This window comes from Dendrobates tinctorius, unplaced genomic scaffold (genome assembly GCF_039654945.1).
Source record: "Dendrobates tinctorius isolate UK_male_01 unplaced genomic scaffold, ASM3965494v1 ptg000008l, whole genome shotgun sequence".
NCBI classification, from domain to species: domain Eukaryota; kingdom Metazoa; phylum Chordata; class Amphibia; order Anura; family Dendrobatidae; genus Dendrobates; species Dendrobates tinctorius.
Genome location: NW_027361676.1, coordinates 68,096,230 through 68,120,863, shown reverse-complemented (window position 1 = coordinate 68,120,863; position 24,634 = coordinate 68,096,230). Strand labels below are relative to the sequence as shown.

Sequence of the window (24,634 nt, the reverse complement as noted above, 5' to 3'; positions counted from 1 at the left end):
TCTTAAGAGTAGGGGAGAAAAAGTTCAGCAGGCTGTGCCTATAAGTCCTGAAATGAGCTTAAAATTCCGCATAGGCAAACATTAGAAGTCCACAATAACAGCATCTGGAAGCAACTAGAAAAAGAGAAAGACTAAATATCTATAATCCTATTCTGGGGGTGCTTCTCTTCTTTCTCATGAAGAATAGTTTCCATTTCGGGAGATGTTTTGCAAGCTTTGAAAGTTCCGACCTTCCTCTGGATCTTATTGTGATGACTTCGCTAGGGACTTCTCTAGGTAGGAACTATGACTTGGGTAGATTATGTGCTCTATCAATTGTCAGCTCTATGGTAGAAGACCCAGGTAGGGGTTTTGTGTAATAAGTCCTATAGGAGTCAAGATCAAGGTAGGACTCTCTTAGGGATCCCTCTAAATTTGAGGTTGTTTTGACTGTTGCGATCTTCAAGATGCGTGAGTATTGCTTTAAGCATTTTTACTTCATTTTTCAGTAACATGTGATCTTTTTCAAAGACACTTTGCTTAATTGAAACAGATTCCACATTCTCACCAGTTACTTTAAGCTTCTTTTTTATTTCTTGTAAAGCATTTTGAATATAATCTAATCTTTGTGTTAATTATCCAGCTGTTGGATTGTGGAGTTAATGCAATTTGAGAGATTTCTATGTGAACTATTTAAGTTTCCTGGTTGCCAATCAATAGAGAGAGCATGTGTTCTTCAGAAATTTTGGAATCAGATGTAATAGTAGGATGAGAATTAGGATGACACATTGCGTCCAATCTTGGGCACTACTTGTATGGAGAGAAATTTGGAAAGATATCCTCAGAGACCTCATTAGTCTCTGATGGCTGCATTTCCATTAGATTTTTATTATCTTTATTATTGCTAGCTAATTTCTTTCTTTTATTCAGGGGAGGGATTCTTCTGAGGAAAATCAAATATTGTTATAATGGCTTTAGTTGGATGTTTAGAGCCTTTTTAGTATTGTTACTAGGCTATATGTCTTTTATAGTGTCTCTGACAAAGGGGTTTTCCGAGCCTGAGCCCGAGAATCAGCTGGCTGAGCTGTAATTTGAATTGTGCGTGCGTGCAACAAGCTGCTACTTTTCCCCTTAGGGCTCATACTCACTTGCGAGAAATTCGGATGAGACTCGCACATCAATACCCAGCACTACCGCTGACACTCGGATCGGAGCATCCAGTTGCATGTATTTCCATACAACTGAACGCTCTGCTCCCGAGTGCCTGCGGCATTACCGGGTATTGACGTGTGAGTGAGACTTGTCCGAGTTTCTCGCAAGTGAGTATGAGCCCTTAGGGGATTTCCCAGAGTGCAGCGACTCCTCTGAGCTTCTATAAGAGACCTTTTTAATGCTAACACCAGAGTTGCCTGCCTTATGCGGTACTCCTTGTCACTACTGCTGCTGAAAAGTGATGTGCTTCGCTGCAGAAGAGAAGTTATGCTCACCACAGCATCTTCTGCTCTTCCCATCTGCGCAGAAACTTTTTCAGCAATTTTTGGTAATTTTTCTTCTGACTTCTGTAGGTGGTCCCATGGGGTTTTCAGGGGGAGTTTCCAGGGTCCCTTAATGGTCCGAGCAGCGCGATGAAGGAAGCGGTGAAGTGAGAGGGGAAATTTCTGTCACATACTTAAAGGCTTGCAGCTGTAGAGCTGAAAATTAGTCACATGTATTTATTATATATCCAATAAGAGCGTTAGTAACTGTATACTGCATGTGGCAAATTTTATGTAAAAAAAAGTCACATTATTATTACATCAGTGTTGAAGACTTTATTAGGCATCTCTGTTGCAGATTACAGTAATTTTTTTTCTGTAAAATATACACCATGAAACAATCCCTTTGTTGTCATCCTGACAGATGTTCCCGATAGTAAAACAATATGGAGACCTTTTAGTTAAGAATATTCAGAAGAAAATTGATAACAAAGAATGTATAGACATGAAGGAGTAAGTACACAGATTTATTAGTTTCAATACTCTACCTACCGCACAGTTGTTACCAGATTACTGCACATAAGGGCAGACTAGCCGGACACTGACTGACTAGAGCGACCTGACACATACAGTATATTTATTCAGAAATACACCGATGCAACTGACAATGTAAGAAATATTATTTATCTCACTGTACACTGGGTGCAGAATTATTAGGCAAATGAGTATTTTGATCACATCATCCTTTTTATACATGTTGTCCTACTCCAAGCTGTATAGGCTTGAAAGCCAACTGCCAATTATGTAAATCAGGTGACTTACATCTCTGTAATGAGGAGGGGTGTGGTCTAATGACATCAAAACCCTATATAAGGTGTGCTTAATTATTAGGCAACTTCCTTTCCTTTGGCAAAATGGGTCAGAAGAGAGATTTGATGGACTCTGAAAAGTCAAAAATTGTGAGATGTCTTGCAGAGGGATGCAGCAGTCTTGAAATTGCCAAACTTTTGAAGCGTGATCACCGAACAATCAAGCGTTTCATGGCAAATATCCAACAGGGTCGCAAGAAGCGTGTTGATAAAAAAAGGCACAAAATAACTGCCCATGAATCGAAGAAAATCAAGCGTGAAGCTGCCAAGTCCCATTTGCCACCAGTTTTGCCATATTTCAGAGCTGCAACGTTACTGGAGTATCAAAAAGCTCAAGGTGTGCCATACTCAGGGACATGGCCAAGGTAAAGAAGGCTGAAAACAACCACCTTTCAACAAGAAACATAAGATAAAACGTCAAGACTGGGCCAAGAAATATCTTAAGACTGATTTTTCTAAGGTTTTATGGACTGATGAAATGAGAGCAACTCTTGATTGGCCAGATGGATGGGCCCGAGGCTGGATCAGTAAAGGGCAAAGAGCTCCACTCCGACTCAGACGCCAGCAAGGCGGAGGTGGGGTGCTGGAATGGGCTGGCATCATCAAAGATGAACTTGTGGGACCTTTTCGGGTTGAGGATGGAGTGAAGCTCAACTCCTAGACCTACTGGCAGTTTCTGGAAGATACCTTCTTCAAGCAGTGGTACAGGAAGAAGTCGGTATTGTTCAAGAAAAACATGATTTTCATGCAGGACAATGCTCCATCACATGCATCCAAATACTCCACAGTGTGGCTGGCCAGTAAAGGTCTAAAAGAAGAAAAAATAATGACATGGCCCCCTTGTTCACCTGATCTGAACCCCATAGAGAACCTGTGGTCCCTCATAAAATGTGAGATCCACAGGGAGGGAAAACATTACACCTCTCCGAACAGTGTCAGCGAGGCTGTGGTGGCTGCGGCACGCAATATTGATCGTAAACAGATCAAGCAACTGACAGAATCTATGGATGGAAGGCTTTTGAGTGTTATCGTAAAGAAAGGTGGCTATATTGGTCGCTGATTTTTTTTATTTTTTTTTTTTGAATGTCAGAAATTATTTATTTCTACATTTTGTGTTGTTATATTGGTTTACCTGGTGAAAATAAATAAGTGAGATGGGTATATATTTGGTTTTTATTAAGTTGCCTAATAATTCTGCACAGTAATAGTTACCTGCACAAACAGATATCCTCCTAAGATAGCCAAATCTAAAAAAAAAACACTCCAACTTCCAAAAATATTAAGCTTTGATATCTATGAGTCTTTTGGGTTGATTGAGAACATAGTTGTTATTCAATAAGAATCCTCTCAAATACAACTTGCCTAATAATTCTGCACACGGTGTATATCTTGCACCACCAATATTTGTTTTTCATTGGAGTGCGGTTACCCAGTCGTTGTATTCACCTATATTCATTGTCATAGTGGTACTCTTTATTCTGCCTCCTTTAGATAAAACCTATACAAAAAATAGTCCTCCAAGAAATTCATATAAAATATAAATTTTATTGAACTGTGTCTTAAAAACATTTAAAAAAGGGAAAGACATCACAGGACATAAAAATGAAAAAACAAACTAACACTGAGAAGGAGGATACATTATGTACAACAGATACACAGAGGCTTGTAATGAGATCCCTGAATTAATAAATAAGAGCAAAATGTGCTTTAAATAGGCCAGAGAGAAATGCAACATGCAAGTAAATAAGGACATAAATACATCTTACAGGACTTAACTAGATTATTTGTCTCAAGAAAGACTCCAAGAAGTTCATGAAAAGAATATCAAACATGATATAGAATAAGCAAAATCAATTGGGAGCCTAGAGAGCAGAAAAGTTTCTTTGCACACCATAACAGTAATAAACATAGTAGGAAATATATCAGATTCAGCAATAAAAGTGCAAGATATATATTAATCAGAAGGTGCACATAATTACCCAGGGTACAAGCTGCTGCAAGATCTGGAAGTATCGCGCACTGGGATTTGTCGCTATGACCCGAAAATGGCGGATTATACTTCCGGATCCTTGCGGACAGCGGAAGACTACGGGTGCAATCATTAGCTAATTATGGGGTTTTGGTATAAATAGATGCTCCGTTTAGTTGTGTCCTTATGCACCCCTTCTGAGGAAGAGATTCGCGAAATGCGCGTCAAGTGGCACATTGCAGCAGCTCGTACCCTGGGTAATTTATTGGAGGACTTTTTTCTGTCTAGATTTTTCCTGATTTCACGGTCCTCCGTGTTTACATTGTGGGGCAATTTTTGTGCCTCCTTCAGATAAACCCAAATGAGGAATGGTCATTAAATGTCTGCTGAAAATAGAGAAATTGTGGTGTCTCACAGGCTACACAATGCATTATTATTAAACTGCAGGACTTTGTATCATGCTGACCACACTTCTGTACAACTTGTGATACTACAGAAGAATTGTCCAGAGCAGAAATCTATTTATTATTCATACACAGGACAAGCATTCTCTTGTATCAATAGGAAGTGACTGCAGTGTAAACCCTGGGATCCTTCTCTAGAGTTTGCCGCTACAGTAGATGGGGAGTGTGAAGGAGATACATGAGGGTCTTGGGTTTATTAAGCTCAGCCTGGTATTTCACCATTTTGTCTTTTCAGCATATTTGGAAGCTACAGCATGGACATTGTCCTGAGCACGTCGTTCAGTGTGAATGTGGATTCATTGAACAATCCCAATGATCCATTTGTGACCAATGGAAAAAAACTTTTCACCTTCTCCGTTTTCAACCCTTTGTTATTAACAACACGTAAGTTAATACACTATTCAATCACATCTATTAACCCCTTAACCCCCGGAGGGATTTTCGTTTTTGCGTTTTTGTTTTTTGCTCCCCTTCTTCCTAGAGCCATAACTTTTTTCTATTTTTTGGTCAATATGACCATTATTGGTCCGTTTTTTTGCGGGATGAGTTGTACTTTTGATCGACACCATTGGTTTTAACATATAGTGTATTGGAAAACGGGAAAAAAATTCCAAGTGCAGTGAAATTGCAAAAAAAAGTGCAATCCCACACTTGTTTTTTTTTTTGTTTTTTTTACCATGTTCACTAAATGCTAAAACCGACCTGCCGTTATGATTCTCCAGGTCATTACAAGTTCATAGACACCAAACATGCCTAGGTTCTTTATTATCTAAGTGGTGAAAAAATTTCCAAAGTTTGTTAAAAAAAACAAAAAATTGTGCTATTTTCCGATACCCGTAGCTTTTTCGTGATCTCGGGTTGGGAGAGGACTTATTTTTTGCATGCCGAGCTGCCGTTTTTAAAGATACCATTTTGGTGCAGATACAATCTTTTCATTTCCCATTATTGCATTTTAATATAATGTTGCGTTGACCAGAAAAATTTAACTCTAGCATTTTGAATTTTTTTCTCGTTACGCCATTTAGCGATCAATCGGGTTAATTTTTTTATAGTGATAGATTGGGCAATTCTGAATGCGGCGATACCAAATATGTGTATGTTTGATTTTTTTTTATTGTTTTATTTTGAATGGGGCGAATGGGAGTGATTTGAACTTTTATATCATTTTCTTTTTTAAATATTTTTTAAAACTTGTTTTTTACTTTTGGCATGCTTCAATAGCCTCTATGAGTGACTAGAAGCTGCCATAATCCGATTGACTCTGCAAAATACAGGCGATGATCAGATCGCCTGAATGTAGCAGAATTGCTCACTTGCTATGAGCGCCGACTACCGGGCGGCTCTCAAAGCAATCCGGCAGTGACAACTATAGAGGTCTGTTGGATACCTCTGGTTGTCATGCCTAACCATCGGGGACCCTCGGTCATGTGATGTGGATGTCAATGGGCATGATTTCTGGCATGCTTGCCGGAAGTGTAAGTTAAATGCCGCTGTCAGAGATTGACAGTGGCATTTAACAGGTTAACAGCCGCGGATGGATCACGATTCCACCTGCGCTTGTTAGAGGCACATAGGCAAAAAAACACAGCATTCCAGAGAAAAAAGAAGGTTGTTTGGTGCTCAAGTAAGGTTTCCAACCCATAAATATGTACAAAATTACTTGGCACTCAAAAATGAAGAAGCAGTATATTCTTTATTTAGCATTCAGACAATAATAGACTCATATCGTATGAACGTTTTCGGTCCAACAACGGACCTTCATCAGAAAGGTTTTTTAAGTTTCTTTTGGTAGAAAACTGCAAAAGATACAGATAGGGTAATAGATATCCTTAGGTAGTAGCAAAGTCTATGCTGCTGGTATTATATAGAGGCTGGAGCACGAGTCTGTCTGGTTGGAGTTGGATTAATGTGACTGGATAAAGCAGGGCTACAGGAATGGGTTAACAGCGCTAGGGGTGCAGGCTCTGCAAACAGATACAGCGCTTAGTGCCCGCAGGAGGAATCCAGTGTGCCGCCGTGTATGGAGGACCAGTCACATTAATCCAACTCCAGTCACATTACCTGCCAAGTAATTTTGTACATGTTAGAGGCACATGTCAGCTGTTCAAAACAGCTGACATGTGCCGGAAAAGATGTGGGCTCAGCGCCAGAGCCCATATCAAAGGGAGGGAGTTAGAGATATGCAGCTTTTTACCTGATGTAAATGTTGCTGATCTTCTAAATCTGAAATGGGTAATTATTTGTTTCCATGCCTAGCCATTCCTGAGATGTGGCCTCCTCATTTCTGTACATAATGCTCACCTTGAGGACCACAACTAGTTGGCTAAACAGACTCCCATAGAACATAGTTGTGAACCATGCTCACTTTGCTAAAATGACTAGATTAATATACAGGGATGAGAACGCCATATCTCAGGAATACAGGGGCACATGAATAAAAGAAAATTAACATCAGATTCAAGAGAATTTACAAAAACAATCACGTATCTGTAGTAAGTGACAGATTCTTATAAAATCTTGTGTATGATTTGGTAATATGTTGTGCAAATACTTCAAGATGATATCTCAATGTCATACTTTGAAATCAAATTTATGGTAGTTACATTTGGCATCTGATATGCACTACTGTCTGTGCAGCTATTTCTTAACCACCAAGATTTAGACATCATACCAAGTAGCCATCACTTCTGTCTCCATAAAAGTGAGAAAAGGCCTCTAGTTTCTAGAAAATAATAATCACAATGCTCATGAAATCATGTTTTCTTGTATAATTTTAATTACAGTTTTGTGTCCATTCCTGATCCCTCTTTTGGAAAAACTGAATTTCAGCATTCTTCCACTGAGTGTCCTCAACTTTTTTCAAGATGCTATAAAAAGCATAAAGAAAAACAGACAGAAAGGAATTCATACAGTAAGTGAATGTGTAACTTCAGCTGGGAAATACATAGTGGTGGGATTCCCTTTTTGTCCTCTGCCACCCATCTTGATTGTTATGGAAGGGACACAATGTTGATGTTGTGTAATTCTGAGCTTAAATTGATTTTTAAATATTGTAGAACCCCATTAATAAAAAGGCTTGGAATAATATATGATGCCACAATGTAAGAAATAATGAAGGTAGTCACTAAATTATCTGAGACAAAGTGCAAAAGTAGAATGCAAAGGATTAAAAATACTGGATCTTTGCTTGTTCTGATCTTTACTTATGTATTTTAGGATCGAGTAGATTTCTTACAAGTCATGGTAGATGCTCAATCTAGAGGCAACACTACAGGAGAGTCAGATCATGGCTATAAAGGTATGAAGGTTGACTTTTCACATCTTTCCTAAATGGTGTTCCATGTGCTTTTCACAGATTAGAATTTTGCTAGAGCCTATTATACAATAATATCGTGATACAATGTACTGTATTATTACATAACTGACAGTAAAACAGTAGAAAAGAATTTATTTGACACTGATATTCATTACATTCTAAGCATACTGATGGCAGGTGGGTTCCTTCAAGATGACCACTGCTTGTTGATCTCTGGCACACTACATAGGATTGTAGAAGAAGTCCAACATTTTAAAATAATATAAGACCCCCTTAAACAACAAACATATGTTTTTGTCTTTTTATTGACCAGTGTGAATATAGCCTTCTCTCTTTTGCTCTGGGCTCTATTGACATATTTGTAATTTAATGCACAAGTTAGCCAATAAAATTTTCAGGTTTTTGGTGCAGACAGGTTTACACCGTCTCACATATAAGATAACCATCTCTATTTTGTACGTACTTCACAGAATTGACAGACACAGAAATTATGGCTCAGGGACTTATCTTCATTATGGCTGGTTATGAGACCACCAGCACTACACTCATGTTTCTGGCTTACAAACTGGCAACTCATCCGGATGTCCAAACAAAACTTCAGGAAGAAATTGACACCTTTCTCCCCAATAAGGTAACACCAAAATGGAATAATGATGTGATTCTAGTCACTACTTATGGAAAAGCCATGAGGCAGGGTAGTCAAACATTCCGGGGTCAGATACCAAGAGAGCACATAGTAAACTAAAGGAGAAAGGCATAGGCGAATTCGAGTCACAATCCGAGGTGAGAATGCCAGGAAGATAGCGGATCATGGCAAAGGGGCAAATGGATGGTCAGAATGATGTCCAAGGTCAGGCAGGAGTAGATCACTAAACGGCGTTCAGAAATGCAAGGTTACACACTGACCAGATGCTGAGTCTGACAGACATCTGGGACCGACAACTAAGCTAGGTAGCTGGGTAATGACCTGGAATAGGGAACACCTGTAAGATGTGCAGCACCTCCCAGGCTCAGATTAGACGGCTGAGCTGTCCATCAAAACACCGATAGCTCAGCATGGCCCTGCACCAGATTGGACGACCGAGCTGTCAGTCATAGCATCCAAGACACACTGAGCAGAGGTATCATGACAAATGACACTAGATGGTGCTCACTAATTATATATATATATATATATATATATATATAATCGTCTTATCCTGTCTGTCTGTCTGTAACCGAAGTCCCGCGGCGCTGATTTGTCGCGGCCGCCAGGCTGTGACCAATCAGTGACAGGTGCAGCTGTTTGTAACGGTAAGCTGCGCCTGCCGCTGATTGGTCAATCAGCGGCAGGCACAGTTGGGCGCAGCGCTCAATCGGGCGCAGCGCATCTGTAAAAAATAGAATTAAAATAAAAAAAGGTTATCCTCACCTTCCAACGGCGTTCGATCTCCTTTCCACGCACCCGGCTTCACAGTCCCAGTAATGCCTTGCGCCTTAGACCGGAGATGATGTCACTCTCGCGAGAGTGCGACGTCATCAGCGGTGTTTCGTGCAAAGCATTACCGGGACCGCGAGGCCGGGCGCGTGGAGTGGAGATCGGGGGCCGTCTGAAGGTGAGTATATAACTATTTTTTTATTTTAACAGAGACCATGCATACCAGGAAAGGGGGGTGACGGGACCATGCATACCAGGAAAGGGGGGTGAGGGGGACCACTCATACCAGGAAAGGGGGGTGAGGGTGACCATACATACCAGCAAAGGGGGGTGAGGGGGACCATGCATACCAGCAATGGGGGGGAGGGGGACCATGCATACCAGCAAAGGGGGGTGAGGGTGACCATGCATACCAGGAATGGGGGGTGATTAGCGTGGGAAAGTTTCTGAATATTTTCCCACGCTGGTGAGTTCACCTCAGGTTAGGCGGGGAGACTGCGCAGCCTCACTGACGTCAGCGGTAGCCACTGAGGCTGTGCAGACTCCCCGCCTGACCCGCGGTGAACTGAAAGCATGGGAAAATGTTCCGAAACTTTCCCATGCTAATCAGTTCATCTCCGGTCAGGCGGGGAGGCTGCGCAGGCAGCTTCTCAGTCATTCCTCCGTGGTTTACAGCCAGGTAAGTGTGATGATTAGTAGCACTTTTAGTAGATACAGCAAACTGCATTTAATATTATGTACAGCGCTGTACACACAGCACTTTTTCAGGTACAGTATAATGAAAAGAATTATCGTCTTCTCTCAAGAAGCTAAATATTATTCCAGTTAGACATGACCTGCTCAATGTTTTCTGCTGTAAGAGCTTGTTCGGATGTTGCGTTTCAAGATTCTAAGCAAACTTCCACATTAAAGCCAGAATAGACATAATAATGGTCAAAATTACAAAACACGCCTCACGGAAAATGAATTACTAATAACATGCCTTGTAATAACTTGCTATGATTGGTGAATGTGGTGGAAATTTATGAATGACTGATTACAGTATTTTGTTGATTATAAGACACACTGAATTATAAAACGCACCCCAAAGTTTGGGGAAGAGAACAGGAAAACCATTATTTAATAAAATGGTGGTGCATCTTTTAATCTGCCTTTACCTGGGGGGGCGGTAGTGGAGCCCCACGTGGCAGGGTTGCTGCTACAGGAAGCTAGCAGAGGCAGGAGATGCTGCGAGTCCCAGGCTGGTAAGAAGTGGTGTTTGGCAGTGCGTGGCCTTAGCCGACATTTTGTGAAAGCCCGTAGCCCCTTGATTTTCAATGCAGTGGACTCCGGTAAAATGGCTGACGGAGACGGTGCACGCGTAATTGAGATCTCGGGGGCCAAGATCTTGGGAGACGAGATCTGGATGCCGAGATCTCTTTCCATGCATGCGCCGCTTCCAGCGGCCATTTTCCTGGAGTCCACCGCATGGAAAGTACCAGCCTGGGACCTGCAGCATTACCCCACTCTTTCCACCGCCACCAGAAGCATCCTGCAGCATCGACCTTGGGACCCTACTCCACCTTAGCCGGTAAGCTACATTTGTATTACAAAGCGCACCCCCATTTCCCCCACAAATTTGCGGAAAAAAAGTGCGTCTTATAATCTGAAAAATACGACATTACATTCGAATTTGAGCTCGGGTACACCAAATTTGAAGAAACAAAGTATTCAATGCATTCATTGTCTTCAGGCTCCTCCGACATATGAAGCTCTGATGCAGATGGAGTACCTTGATATGGTAATTCAAGAAACCTTAAGACTCTACCCTGTAGCTGGGAGAATTGAACGTGTTTGCAAGATCACAACTGAGATAAATGGAGTGACTATCCCAAAAGACGTTGTGACTGTTATCCCAGTCTTTGTGCTGCACCGTGACCCTGAGCTTTGGTTTGATCCAGAGGAATTCCGACCTGAAAGGTATCATATATGTGGGGGTGTTATTTGGGAAAGCATAAGAGCCCCAATTCATCATTGATATTTTTTTTTAAATCCTTTTCGTTTTTGCCTTATAGTATTTGTTGTAATTTTTTTAATTTCATCAAAATGACACACGCAATTTGGGACTATGGGAAAAGTGGTCTTTTTTCCTGTCTTGAACTTCATTTGGGATTTTTGGTGCAAAAGTAGTTTCAGATTTTGGGCGTATACAAAAATACACCGGGGGGACTGAAGTGAAGCTGCGCCAAATTTTGTGAATTCTTAAAAATCAGGAAAAAACATCTGGAATTGCCAAACTCTGTCCATGAAAAGTGGAAAAAAAATCCAGACAAGCACATATAAAATATAGTGCAAAAACAAAACAAGGCAGAAATCACTAGACAAAAAAAAAGGTGCAAAGGCAATGATGTATCGGTGCCAGTGAGTATAAAGAGAAAAACTCCATCATATTAAATAGACTCCTAATTCTGCTGCAATCGATGGGTTCTGAAAGCTTTACTCTAATGTTTTTGGAGGTGTTTACACTACAGTATAATTGAAATGTTAAGCTGGTCATACAGTATTCACTTTTTTTATGTTTTGTGCTATATCCTTTTCATGCACAGATTTAGTAAAGAGATCAGGGAGACACTAGACCCCTACACCTTCCTACCCTTTGGAGCTGGACCACGGAACTGCATAGGGATGCGATTTGCCATGATCAGTATGAAATCAGTCATCTCCCTGCTACTGCAGAACTTCTCTTTCCGACCGTGCAAGGACACTCCAGTAAGTACAGTATATATAAATATGTGTGTGTTTGTGTATATATATATATATATATATATATATATATATATGCAGCATGTATTCGGGGGCACGGTCTATATTTTATTTCCACATATATTCAGTGGGGTGCCCCTTCAGGGGGCACTGAGTATAAATTTTTTTACAGTGCCTTGCAAAAGTATTTGGCCCCCTGGAGCTTTTCAACCTTTTCCAACATATCATGCTTCAAACATAAAGATACCAAATGTAAATGTAAGTGGGACACAAGTGTAAAGTTGAATGAAATTTATTGGTTATTTTACATTTTTGTGGAAATTCAAAAACTGAAAAGTGGGGCGTGCAATATTATTCGGCCCCTTTAACTTAATACTTTGTTGCGCCACCTTTTGCTGTGATTACAGCTGCAAGTCGCTTGGGGTATGTCTCTATCAGTTTTGTACATTGAGAGACTGAAATTCTTGCCCATTCTTCCTCGGCAAACAGCTCGAGCTCAGTGAGGTTGGATGGAGATCATTTGTGAACAGCAATTTTCAGCTCTTTCCACAGATTCTCGATTGGATTCAGGTCTGCACTTTGACTTGGCCATTCTAACACCTGGATACGTTTATTTATGAACCATTCCATTGTAGATTTTGCTTTATGTTTGGGATCATTGTCTTGTTGGAAGACAAATCTCCATCCCAGTCTCAGGTCTTTTGCAGACTCCAACAGGTTTTCTTCAAGAATGGTCCTGTATTTGGCTCCATCCATCTTCCCATCAATTTTAACCATCTTCCCTGTCCCTGCTGAAGAAAAGAAGGCCCAAACCATGATGCTGCTACCACCATGTTTGACAATGGGGATGGTGTGTTCAGGGTGATGAGCTGTGTTGCCTTTACGCCAAACATATCATTTGGCATTGTTGCCAAAAAGTTCGATTTTGGTTTCATCTGACCAGAGCACCTTCTTCCACATGTTTGGTATGTGGCTTGTTGCAAACTTTAAAGGACACTTTTTATGTATATCTTTGAGAAATGGCTTTCTTCTTGCCACTCATCCATAAAGGCCACATTTGAGCAGTGTACGACTGATTGTTGTCCTATGGACAGACTTTGCCACCTCAGCTGTAGATCTCTGCAGTTCATCCAGAGTGATCATGGGCCTCTTGGCTGCATCTCTGATCAGTCTTCTCCTTGTTTGTGATGAAAGGATAGAGGGACGGCCGGGTCTTGGTAGATTTGCAGTGGTATGATACTCCTTCCATTTCAAAATGATTGCTTGCATTGTGCTCCTTGGGATGTTTAAAGTTTTGGAAATCATTTTGTATCCAAATCTGGCTTTAAACTTCTCCACAACAGTATCACGGACCTGCCTGTTGTGTTCCTTGGTCTTCATGATGCTCTCTGTGCTTCAAACAGAACCCCGATACTATCACAGAGCAGGTACATTTATATGGAGACTTGATTACACACAGGTGGATTATATTTATCATCATTAGTCATTTAGGACAACATTGGATCATTCAGAGATCCACAATGAACTTCTGGAGTGAGTTTGCTGCACTGAAAGTAAAGGGGCCGGATAATATTGCACGCCTCACTTTTCACTTTTTGGCTTTCCACAAAAATTTAAAATAACCAATAAATTTCTTTCAACTTTACAATTGTGGTCCACTTGTTGATTCTTCACCAAAAATTTACATTTAGTATCTTTATGTTTGAAGCATGATATATGGGAAAAGGTTGAAAAGTTCCAGGGAGCCGAAGACTTTCGCAAGGCACTGTATGTATTCTATATATATTTTTATATGCAGTATACAGGAGATACTTCATATGTTTTTTGACATTAAGGGTTTAGTGTGTTTGTATTTTGGTCACTTGTACAAAAATTATCTGTTAGGGTATTTCTCCATGTTCAGTATTGGCAGTGCTTTGGACGCAGCTACGCCCAAAGTGCTGCCGGCTTTTGTACGCTCGGTGATTCCACATGTGTTCATTGAACACATGCGGAATCACCGCATCCTATACATAGTAACATACATAGTAACATAGTTAGCAAAGCCAAAAAAAGACATTTTTACATCCAGTTCAGCCTATATGCCATCAGTATAAATCCCCAGATCTACGTCCTTCTAAAGAATCTAATAAGAGTAAGACACAATATTGTTACACTCCAGGAAGACATCCAGACTTCTCTTGAACCCCTTGACTAAGTTCGCCATCACCATCTCCTCAGGCAAGGAATTCCAGATTCTCATTGCCCTACCAGTAAAGAATCCTCTTCTATGTTGGTGGAAAAACCTTCTCTCCTCCAGACGCAGAGAATGTCCCCTTGTGACCGGCACGTTCCTTGGTATAAACAAATCCTCAGAGAGATATTTGTATTGTCCCCTTATATACTTATGCATGGTTATTAGATTGCCCCTCAGTCGTCTTTTTTCTAGACTAAATAATCCTAATTTTGTTAATCTCTCTGGGTATTGTAGTTCCTCATTCCCTTTATTAATTTTGTTGCCCTTCTTTGTACTCACTCTAGTTCCATTATATCCTTCCTGAGCAACAGTGCCCAAAACTGTACACAGTACTCCATGTGAGGTCTAACCAGGGATTTCTACAGAGGCAGTATAATGCTCTCATCATGTGTAGGCAGCCCTCTTTTAATACACCCCATGATCCTATTTGCCTTGGCAGCCACTGCCTGGCACTGGCTGCTCCAGGTAAGTTTATCATTAACTAGGATCCCTAAGTCCTTCTCCATGTCAGATTTACCCAGTGGTTTCCCATTCAGTGTGTAATGGTGATATTGATTCCTTCTTCCCATGTGTATAACCTTACATTTATCATTGTTAAACCGCATCTGCCCAAGTTTCCAACTTATCCAGATCCATCTGTAGCAGAATACTATCTTCTCTTTCATTGACTGCTTTACATAGTTTTGTGTCATCTGCAAATATCGATATTTTACTGTGGTTCTCCTTTTTGACTGTTCTGGCTCCGGGCGGCGTCCCCCAACCTCAGAGCCTCCTAGTTTAATGGGGGGCGCTGAAGTGGCCGTCCATGTTGTGGGCAAACTCAGGCTACGTGTCCAAGCTCTCCGCAGAGGTAACATGTACAGGGCTTGTCCCGACGGGACATTCTTCCACCCCGTAGTCGTGATTCTGAGACAGCTCTGCCCCCGAGGGGTACTGAGCGAGGTCACCTTCCTTTTAGTTTCAGTCAGGTTTTCCCTCATGACTTGGATCTCCTTCCGCAAGTCTTCCACACAACCTGGTTCGGTGATTAGATTCACAGACTCCTCCCCGCTCCGGACCTTGGGCTTCGGGACTGTCACCCCCTGCTCTTGCTCGCGCGCACATGCCACTCCTTGCAATCTCTGCAAAAGTCATGCGTGGGTTCACTCGCAAGCGCTCCCACAGGCCCTGCTTTAACACCACGTCTCTCATGCCGGTCACCAACTGATTTCTCTGCACTACGTCAGTTGGGCCCACCCCCACGCCGTCTTTTCTGACTATGACAGTGTGAATCTCTTGTAGTACGTTCATGTACTGCGTCACTATCTCCCCTTCTCTTTGAACCCGGCTAAACAGCTGCATGCACAACTCTCCTACACGTATGCGCAGTAATTTGTCAAAGGTATCCCATTCCCGAGGGGGTCGCAGCATCACTGAATCCCTCGCCTCTCCTTCCAAAGGAACCATGGGGTGCATTCTCATCATCCCTCTAATACGCTCAGTCCAACTCCACATGGTGTTGCTCCCATTAAACTTCGGAAGATTGTTTAACATTGCCCCCAGGGAGATAGTGGACCTAGGGCCCTCCCCAGACGCTTGGTCTGCCTCGCCAATACGTGTGGACTGCATCCTGCTGACTATGCCAAGTGAAGGGTTCAAACAGGAACGTGGGATGCAGTAATGGACCAAGGCAGAGCAAGGGTTAAAGGGAGTTTAATCACAAAGTGGATACTCCACACAGGCAGAAGTGGGGAAGAGAAGGCAGGTTCAACAGGGGTGCTATAACAAGAATGTTGGGCAGAATCAGGTAAATAGGCAAACAGTTCAAAAGTAAATAAACTTATCAAACCAGCGACTTTCAGTAGTCCTGGGTGCAAATGTTGGCGCCAAGGCCCTGACGCATACAGAGTCTTGCGATGTCTTGGAAGAAGTAGGCATCATGGATCCTGGCGAGGGCGATGAATCCTCATAGTCCTGGCGAGGGGTCCTGAGTCCGGAGGAACGAAGGGTGGAGGAAGAAGAAAGTCTCTTCCCCATGCAGAGGCAAATGCTGCACGGCGGTTGTGCGCAAGCTTATCTGGCCTAAGTTCACAGGGGATGACCCTGCTTCCTTGCCGGCTAAGGTGCGTTTTTACAATTTCACAAGGGACCTTGTCACTCACGGTCAGTGATGGCAGTGGCGTCAGCGGTATCATGTTGCGTGTCCGTACCACTCTCTGCTGCTTGACTCTCAGTATCGCTGAAGCCTCAGTCTTAGGCCGGCTCTGTGACTAACCCCTGCGGTCAAAGCACTCAGACGGTCGCCCTGCGCGCTGCATGTTCCCGCCGAAACTGCCTGCTTTCCCACACGCTGTGGCTCTTTCAGCTTAATCGCGTTCCCTGCCAGAGGGTGCAAAAGGTCAGTCCGGGGCTTTTAGCTTTCACCTGTGCAACATTGGTGACAGCCCCGACCATTCCGGAACTTTTGCAGGAAAGGTACACCTGACACGGTCCTTATTACATGACTCCCTGACAAGTCCCCCAAGCGAAAGACAAGTGAAACTGTACAATATTGTGGTTGCTATTTCCTAAATGCCCAACCACCTGCAGATTTGTTACTCTGTCAGGTCTATTAGATAGTATTAGGTCTAAAAGTGCTGCTCCTCTGGTTGTATTCTGCACCAATTGTGATATTCTGCACCAATTGTGATATTTTTCTTGCGGAGACTGAGCGTCTCCGCAAAATAAATAGAAATGCTGCGGTCTGTAAAGACGCACCGCATGTGCGTATACGTAGGTCTGCCACCTGCATCTTTGAACGAATAGTGGAGATGGGATTTCATAAAATCCCATCCACTATGCTGTAACATCTAGCCGCTGCAGATTGGACGCTGCAGCTGTACGCATGTTCCAATCCGCAGCAAATACTGAACGCAGAAACATACCCTGAGGGTACTTTGGGGTAATTTTTTTCATCAGGGGTACCTCAAAGTTGAAAAGTTTGTGAAACACTGGACTACATAATCACCTGTGGGCCAAACATTCAGGACTCCAGACTGATAAATCATGTCTTTATCCATAAAAACAAAACAATAAAAAAGTAGATGTATGCTATGAGTTTGTCTCACAAAAGATATCCTCTACTGAATATATACTGCTCAAAAAAATAAAGTGAACACTATTCCATTTGCAACAGGCTGTTTGTGTTCCCTTTATGTTTTTGAGCAGTATATTTCAGCAAACCATCAGTTATATTAGGGTAAGTTCACACTAGGCGTTTTTTTTCTGCAGCAAAACCTAATCTCTTGGCAGAAAAGAAGGTGCAGAAAAAAGCATGTTTTCCTTGGGTTTTCTTGCGTTTTTTTTACCGCGGTTTTGGCATGTTAGATTTGTCTCTTGTGCATGCTGATAAAGTTTAGTGTTAGTCCTATTCTATAGAATCAGGTTTTGGCACAAAAAAAACACAGCAAAACCTGACATCTGCATTTTTGGTGCATTTTTTCAATGTTTTTTTCACCACCCATTCATTTTAATGGGTGAAAAACGCTGAAAGAATTGACATGCTCCATTGTGCAAAAAAACATGCAAAGCACAAAACCCTGATCACAAAAAAACAGGGTGTGTGCATGAGATTTCTGAAATCTCATAGACTTTGCTGGTACTGTAAAACGCAGCAGAAAATTTGCATAAAAATGCGTAAAAAAAGCTTCAAAAACATCTAATGTGAACTTAGCCATTTGGTTGTTTGACTTTTTATCCAGTGACAGTGAGCAGAGATATTGTGTATGATGAGGAATTCAAACAGAAGGTCCGTGCAAGTCGGATTATTAATTCTATAATTTATAGCTTGTTCCCTAGGATAATGGCTACCTCCACAGTACAAGTAAATTTCTTTAGGGCTCGCTCACACCACCGTATCTTTTGTCCGTGTGTGATTCGACAAACATCAGATTGCACTATAATCAATGTTATTATATGAGGCCGCGCAGGTAACCGATTTTTTTCCTATGATCGAGATGATCTGAGGAAAAAATCATAGTATGTGCAGGTTTGATCCTATTATCGGTTTGCAGTCGGCCATGTGTAAGAGGGCGTGACATAAAGGATGAGAATACCCAGCGCTTTGTGGCATTTTTGTGTGAGGACTTCCATTGACTGTCCAAACGGGACCCTGCGAAACTGACCCAGAAGAGAGGTTCTGCAGGCACAAGTGTGGATGGAACACAGAGTCAGATGACCTTGATGATGTAGTTCCCTGGTATAAAAGTTCAGAGCGCTAGAATGAGAGTGGATTTGGCACCAAGAGAAGAGATGTCAGGACATACGTCAAGAAAGACACTGAGGTCAGGGGGTCGGGCCATGGCAGGAAGCATGAACCAGCGGACAGTGGTGTGCCTGGCAGCAGAACCCAGTCGGGGCCAGATAAGTTCCAGAACCCAGATGATGCCAGTCAAGGCCCAGAGACCAGACCTGCGCCAGGGAAGCTTTGGAAACCATACTATGCTCGTCAAGGCCCAGAGACCAGACCTGCCCCAGTCAATACCTGCACTGATCGAAACTGGAGGCCCAGACAACACCAGTCAAAGCCAGTCCGAGGACCAGCCTTCATCCCACCAGAAAAAATACAAAAATTGAGCTTGGTTTGAGTTGGTACACATGCAGCATATAAATGCATGTTCTCATGGCCAAAAAGCATACAAAACCTACAGAAGACAAAATAAAAAAAAAAACCATTCTATAATTAAATAAGTAAAAATCAAAAGTGCATTTAAATCATACAGAGTTCTTAGTAATACTGTATTTGATCAAACATGGCATAAAAGCCGTCCCACCATCGACAAGGTGACTCTGTGATCGGGGTGGTCCTACACTGTCTAGTATTAGTAACCTTATCATATGTCAAAGTTGACATCTGTGTGAATAAGGGCAGACAAGGATCGGGTCCCAACCACCAGACACCAGTCAGGGGAAGCCTTTAAATACAATTTCCAGCTCAGGAGAAGGAGGTCACACCCCAGCTTGCACAGAATGCAAAAATACAAAGAAAAAACACAAAAATTGAGCTTAGTTTGAGTTGGTACACATGCAGCATATAAATGCATGTTCACATAGCCAAAAAGCATACAAAACCTACAAAAGACAAAATGAAAAAAACCCTGCTATAATTAAATAAGTAAAAAGCAAAAGTGCATTTAAATCTTACAGAGTTCTTAGTAATACTGTATTTGATCAAACATAGCATAAAAGCCGTCCCACCATCGACAAGGTGACTCTGTGGTTTTATGCTATGTTTGATCAAATACAGTATTACTAAGAACTCTGTATGATTTAAATGCACTTTTGCTTTTTACTTATTTAATTATAGCAGGGTTTTTTTCATTTTGTCTTTTGTAGGTCTTCATCCCACCAGGTACGTGGGTTATTCGGTCAAGCACCAAAGATCCGTGAGGAAACTCTGCTCGGGGGTGGACGCTTGTGATGGTGAACAGGAGGCGTGAGTGAGCCAGACAGTTCCTTCCAGCACTGACATATGGTACAGGGGTTGGCCTGGTCTAATACAACAGACAGGGCAGGGGCTGATTAAAGCAAAGGTGGCTCAAAGAGCCTTGTTAGACTTTGTTAGGAAGACTTGCGGAGCCTGTGATAAGGAAGAAGCAGTACGGTGATTCTCATAGTACTGGTGTAAGGAGGTGGCGGGGACCCTCAGTTGCTCCCTCTCTCCTTTATGGCAGGCACGTGTCCCCCATGCTGTGTTCTGATAGTTTGGCTATGTATTAACGTATTTCTGTTATTAACTACTGTTTTATTGGTGTACTGTGTGATGTTTACCTTATTTCCTGTGTTTGTATTATATTGCCCTGTATTGGACATGACTAGTTCAGAGACAGTAGTGGTTAAACAGGGGGCTGGATTAGCAGCCTCAGAGACAGAGGAAGTTCCTGTTTCTGAGTCAGTGCCCGGGCAGGTTTGCCCAGGGCAGGATGCTCTGCCTGCTTGAGAGCAGAATATACCCCTGGAGGGAAGAAAGGACTACCACAGGACTGCCAGGCAGTAGGAACGGGCACTAGGACTGTGCAAGTGCCTATCAAAAGACTGGTTGCTCCTGGGAACCGGATGGAAGCTGATGGAACAGAATAACAGAATAGGGACAACTCAGGAATTGTTATCTTCTTTACTTCATCATTATTAAAAAGTTTGCCACTGTTGGAACCGAAGTGTTATGTGTGGTGTATCCAGAGGATGCCGTTCTGGAATGGAGAACAACCATGTGTCAGAGGTAACCAACTGTGCCATAGGGCTGGGACCTGAACTGTCTTTACATGTGCAATGGGCCAGGGCGCTCACTGACTGTGACCTAGTGGACTCGCCCATGACTACCACCCCATGCCACTTTGTTGCACCGGGATCATTACCCCTGTTAGAAAGTTAGAAGACTATATAACAAGAGACTGTTGCAATATTTAGAGTGATCCTGAGGATTCATTGTATATCTTTATTGCATATTTCATGCTGTAATTAAGCTGCTTTGTATTATTCACTGTTACTATAGTTACCACAATTTCCCACCACCCTAGAGAAATAAACAGTTTAATTGATTACTTCTGCCTTGTCCCTGTCTGCATGTTGCATCCGGTCACCTTACACATGCAAGTCAACGAGTGGAAATCATCAAACTGCACGGATGATATCTGAGTGCAGTCCGATTTCCGAACACTGATACAGTGGAGAAATTTTGTTCTCCATCTTCTCCATACAATGTGCCCCGATTCTCTCAGATGATTACAGTATGCTGACACTCTGATCAAACTCCGATCAAAGTTTAATTAGAGTGTCACATGAAAGAATCTAAGGCTGTCTTCACCTGTTTTAAATCTTGCAAGCACTGTTCTAAAGTTGGTCGGATCGCTGGATCTGGTGTCCCTGCCTTACCCCTTCGGCAGTAAATCTGTCTCCACTTGGAGAATAGGAGAGTGTGCAGTGCAGGCTAGTTGCACATTCATGCTACCAACCTGTACTGTTAATTTTCAGGGGTACACCTACTCCCGTCAAGCGGGAGGCAAGGGAGCAGTGCGCTCCTGAGAAACAGTTTGAGAAGAATGGGAATATGTCCGTCTGTAACATTTTCTTTAGGTTAGCATAAGTACTGTAGGCTAGGGTTAAACCCTACAAAGGATGCATATATACCTGGGGGATAATGCCAGAAGGAGAAGCGAATAGGAGTCGGGGACTGCAACTACACTTATAAGCCCACCAGGGCACTTGCAAAGTTAATTTGCATATTAATTTATATATGAATTTCACAGCAAGTGAGCATCAAATACAGACAAAAAGATATACCTGGAAAGGTTTTACACATCCCTATCCATGTTATTCAATGAACCAGCGCAGATGAGCGATTTTGTTTTTCACTGTGTGTGAAACAAATGGCTTCATGGACTAGTTTCTTGCAAAAATAGAATTACACTTGCCCATACAAGTCTATGGGTGCATAAAAAAATCATCATATGCCATATTGAGCCACAGTATGGCGTCCATTGTCTTTTGGCTTCATTACCATTCTGTAATTTAGGAAACTGTAAATGGTCCTGTAAATGATTAATAGCTGCTGTAAAAAAACGGATTCTATATGGACAGCACATGGATAAGTGAGAAATAAACTGTCCCACTTTTCTGGATGAAAATATAAATATTTTTTTGTACACTCATGTGAACCTACCCTTAACCTGATAAATTTAATTTTACAGATCCCTCTTGAAATTGACAGCCGAGGATTCCTAAAAGCAACAAAACCTGTTATACTCAACCTGGTGCCTAGAGAAGCCCCGAAGACTGAAAGTTAGATGCTGAAGACCGCTATATATGGGACACCGATATCGATACTAAACGGAGTACAAACGAGTTGACAGGAATACATTATAATCAGAAAATATTTCAATACCGCTGTCGTAAAATGTCATGGTTTCCAATTGCAGCATGTACAGTTAATAGCAGCACATGTGTAAAGCTTCTTACAGCCACTTACTGGTCTATATGAAATTGTAGAACGAGTTGTTACCATCTACACATCACTAACCACACTCTGATTACTATAAGGAAAATAAATAATACTGATCTTTTGTAAAATAATAAATGCTTATCAGTGTCACTTTATGAGGCAATAACTCTGGAACGCTTCAACAGATCCCAATGATTCTGAGAATGTTTTTTTGCGACACATTGTACTTCATGTTAGTGATAAATTTTAGCCTGATATTTTGTTGAAAATTTTTCAACTTTCAATTGTTGTGCTCTTAAACTAGATATTTATGTCACACAAAATCGTTAATAAATAACATTTCCCACATGTGTATTTTACATTTGCATCATTTTTGCAAACATAATTTTTTTTGGTTAAGATGTTATCATGGTTAGAAGCCATCTCTCAATTTTCCGACAAAATTTACAAAAACAATTTTTGTAGCGATCACATCACCTTTGAAGTGACTTTGAGGGGCCTTTATGAAAGAAAATACCCAAAAGTGGCACCATTGTAAAAACAGTACCCCTTGTAAATTGCTTAAATCCACATGCAAAAGCTTTATTAATCCTTCAGGTGCTTCACAAAAATTAAAGCAAGGTGGAAGGAAAAAATGCAAATTTTACTTTTTCCTACAAAAATGTTGGTTTTGCCCCAAGTTTTTCATTTTCACAAGGGTAACAGGAGAAAATGGAATATACAATTTGTTGTGGAATTTCTCCTGAGTATGACAATACTTCATATGTGGTGGAAAACTACTATTTGGGCGCACGGCAGGGCTCAGAAGGGAAGGAGCATCATTTGACACTTGGAGCGCAAAATTGTCTGGAATAGATAGCAGACGCCATGTTGTGTTTGGTAAGCCCCTGATGTGCCTAAACAGTATAAACCCTCCACAAGTGGCCACATGTTGGAAATTACACCCCTTAAGGAATTTATCTAGAGGTTTGGTGAGCATCCTGAACCCACATGTACATTACAGAATTTTATAACTTTGAGTCATGAAAATGAAAAAATACATTTTTCCAGCAAAAATGTTGGTTTTGCCCCAAATTTTTCATTTTCACAAGGGTAACAGGAGAAAATGGCCTGTACAATATGTGTTGTACAATTTCTCCTGAATATGTCAATAAGTGGGAGAAAACTACTGTTTAGTCACACGGCAGGGCTTGCAAGGGAAGGAGCGCCAATCTCTGATAGCAGCATTTAATGAGCTCTGGCAGGTGGGCGCGATATTCCACATGACGTGATTGCAGGTAACCGATAGGTTATCATGACAGCTAGTGGTCTCCTGAAAACCTCTGTTTGTCATGAAGGTTCTCTTGTGAAAGCCAGCATTTAGCTGGTGTTCATAGGAGACCATGATTTTCACTATACATAGCAGTGCTGATGTACTGCTATATATAGTACAAGCGATGAGAGCTTCAAGTCCCCTAAGGAAACTAACAAGTAGAGTAAAAAGTGAGGAAAAAATGTGTTAAAAAATAAATGTTGAAGTCACCCCCCTTTTGCCCCATTAAAACTAAAGCAATTATATATATATATATATATATATATATATATATATATATATATATATATGTATAAAGATCTATCAAAATATAAAATAAATTAATCCGATTGGTGAACAGTATAAGAAGAAGGTAAATCAAAATGCCAGAATTTTTTTTTTTTTAGCCGCTGCAACATTGATCCACTTTTTTTTATTACTGCAAGTGATTGGATGTTACTATCTGTTTATTGGTATAGATATACTTTTTATCTTTTTGAGATTTGTAACAAATTTTTTTTTAATCTTCAAAATACCATTATGGCTGATACTTTAGTGTAATCCATTTCTGGGGTCATTACTCCATTGTATTGTAGGATATAATTGTAATGACCAGGCCAAATGTTCCCTGCTATCCCCCCCCACACGGTGTTCGCGGCCGAAGGAATTATGACACACACCGGTCTCGGGGATAACAGTTGCTTTTACTTCAGCAGGAACGGGAATAACTTGGAACAAATAAGGAACAGTCTCTCATGGGTAGTCCACGGCAGTTACAGTTCACACTTAGATGCTGAGATGTGATTGGGGTCTGGAGCTTTAAGAGCACTGGACAATGTCTTTTAGTATTTTACAGAGGGAGGTAGACACAGCAATTAGAGGTTACAGACCTGTACTTGGGGTTATCTCTACAGTGAGTCAC

General features: G+C 41.5%; 1 protein-coding gene across 3 annotated transcripts in view; it reads left to right on the top strand.

The window, feature by feature from the left end:
* Positions 1-22,769, top strand: part of LOC141092155 (cytochrome P450 3A29-like) — a 224,970-nt gene extending 202,201 nt beyond the window's left edge. For all 3 annotated transcript variants that reach the window (XM_073578108.1, XM_073578118.1, XM_073578126.1), the window contains 8 exons: positions 1,879-1,967; positions 4,992-5,140; positions 7,540-7,667; positions 7,973-8,054; positions 8,543-8,703; positions 11,222-11,448; positions 12,075-12,237; positions 22,171-22,769. In XM_073578108.1, coding sequence (XP_073434209.1) covers positions 1,879-1,967; positions 4,992-5,140; positions 7,540-7,667; positions 7,973-8,054; positions 8,543-8,703; positions 11,222-11,448; positions 12,075-12,237; positions 22,171-22,266 — 1,095 coding nt within the window. In that variant the 3' untranslated portion in view covers positions 22,267-22,769. The remainder of the gene's footprint in view (positions 1-1,878; positions 1,968-4,991; positions 5,141-7,539; positions 7,668-7,972; positions 8,055-8,542; positions 8,704-11,221; positions 11,449-12,074; positions 12,238-22,170) is intronic.
* Positions 22,770-24,634: the final 1,865 nt, after the last annotated feature.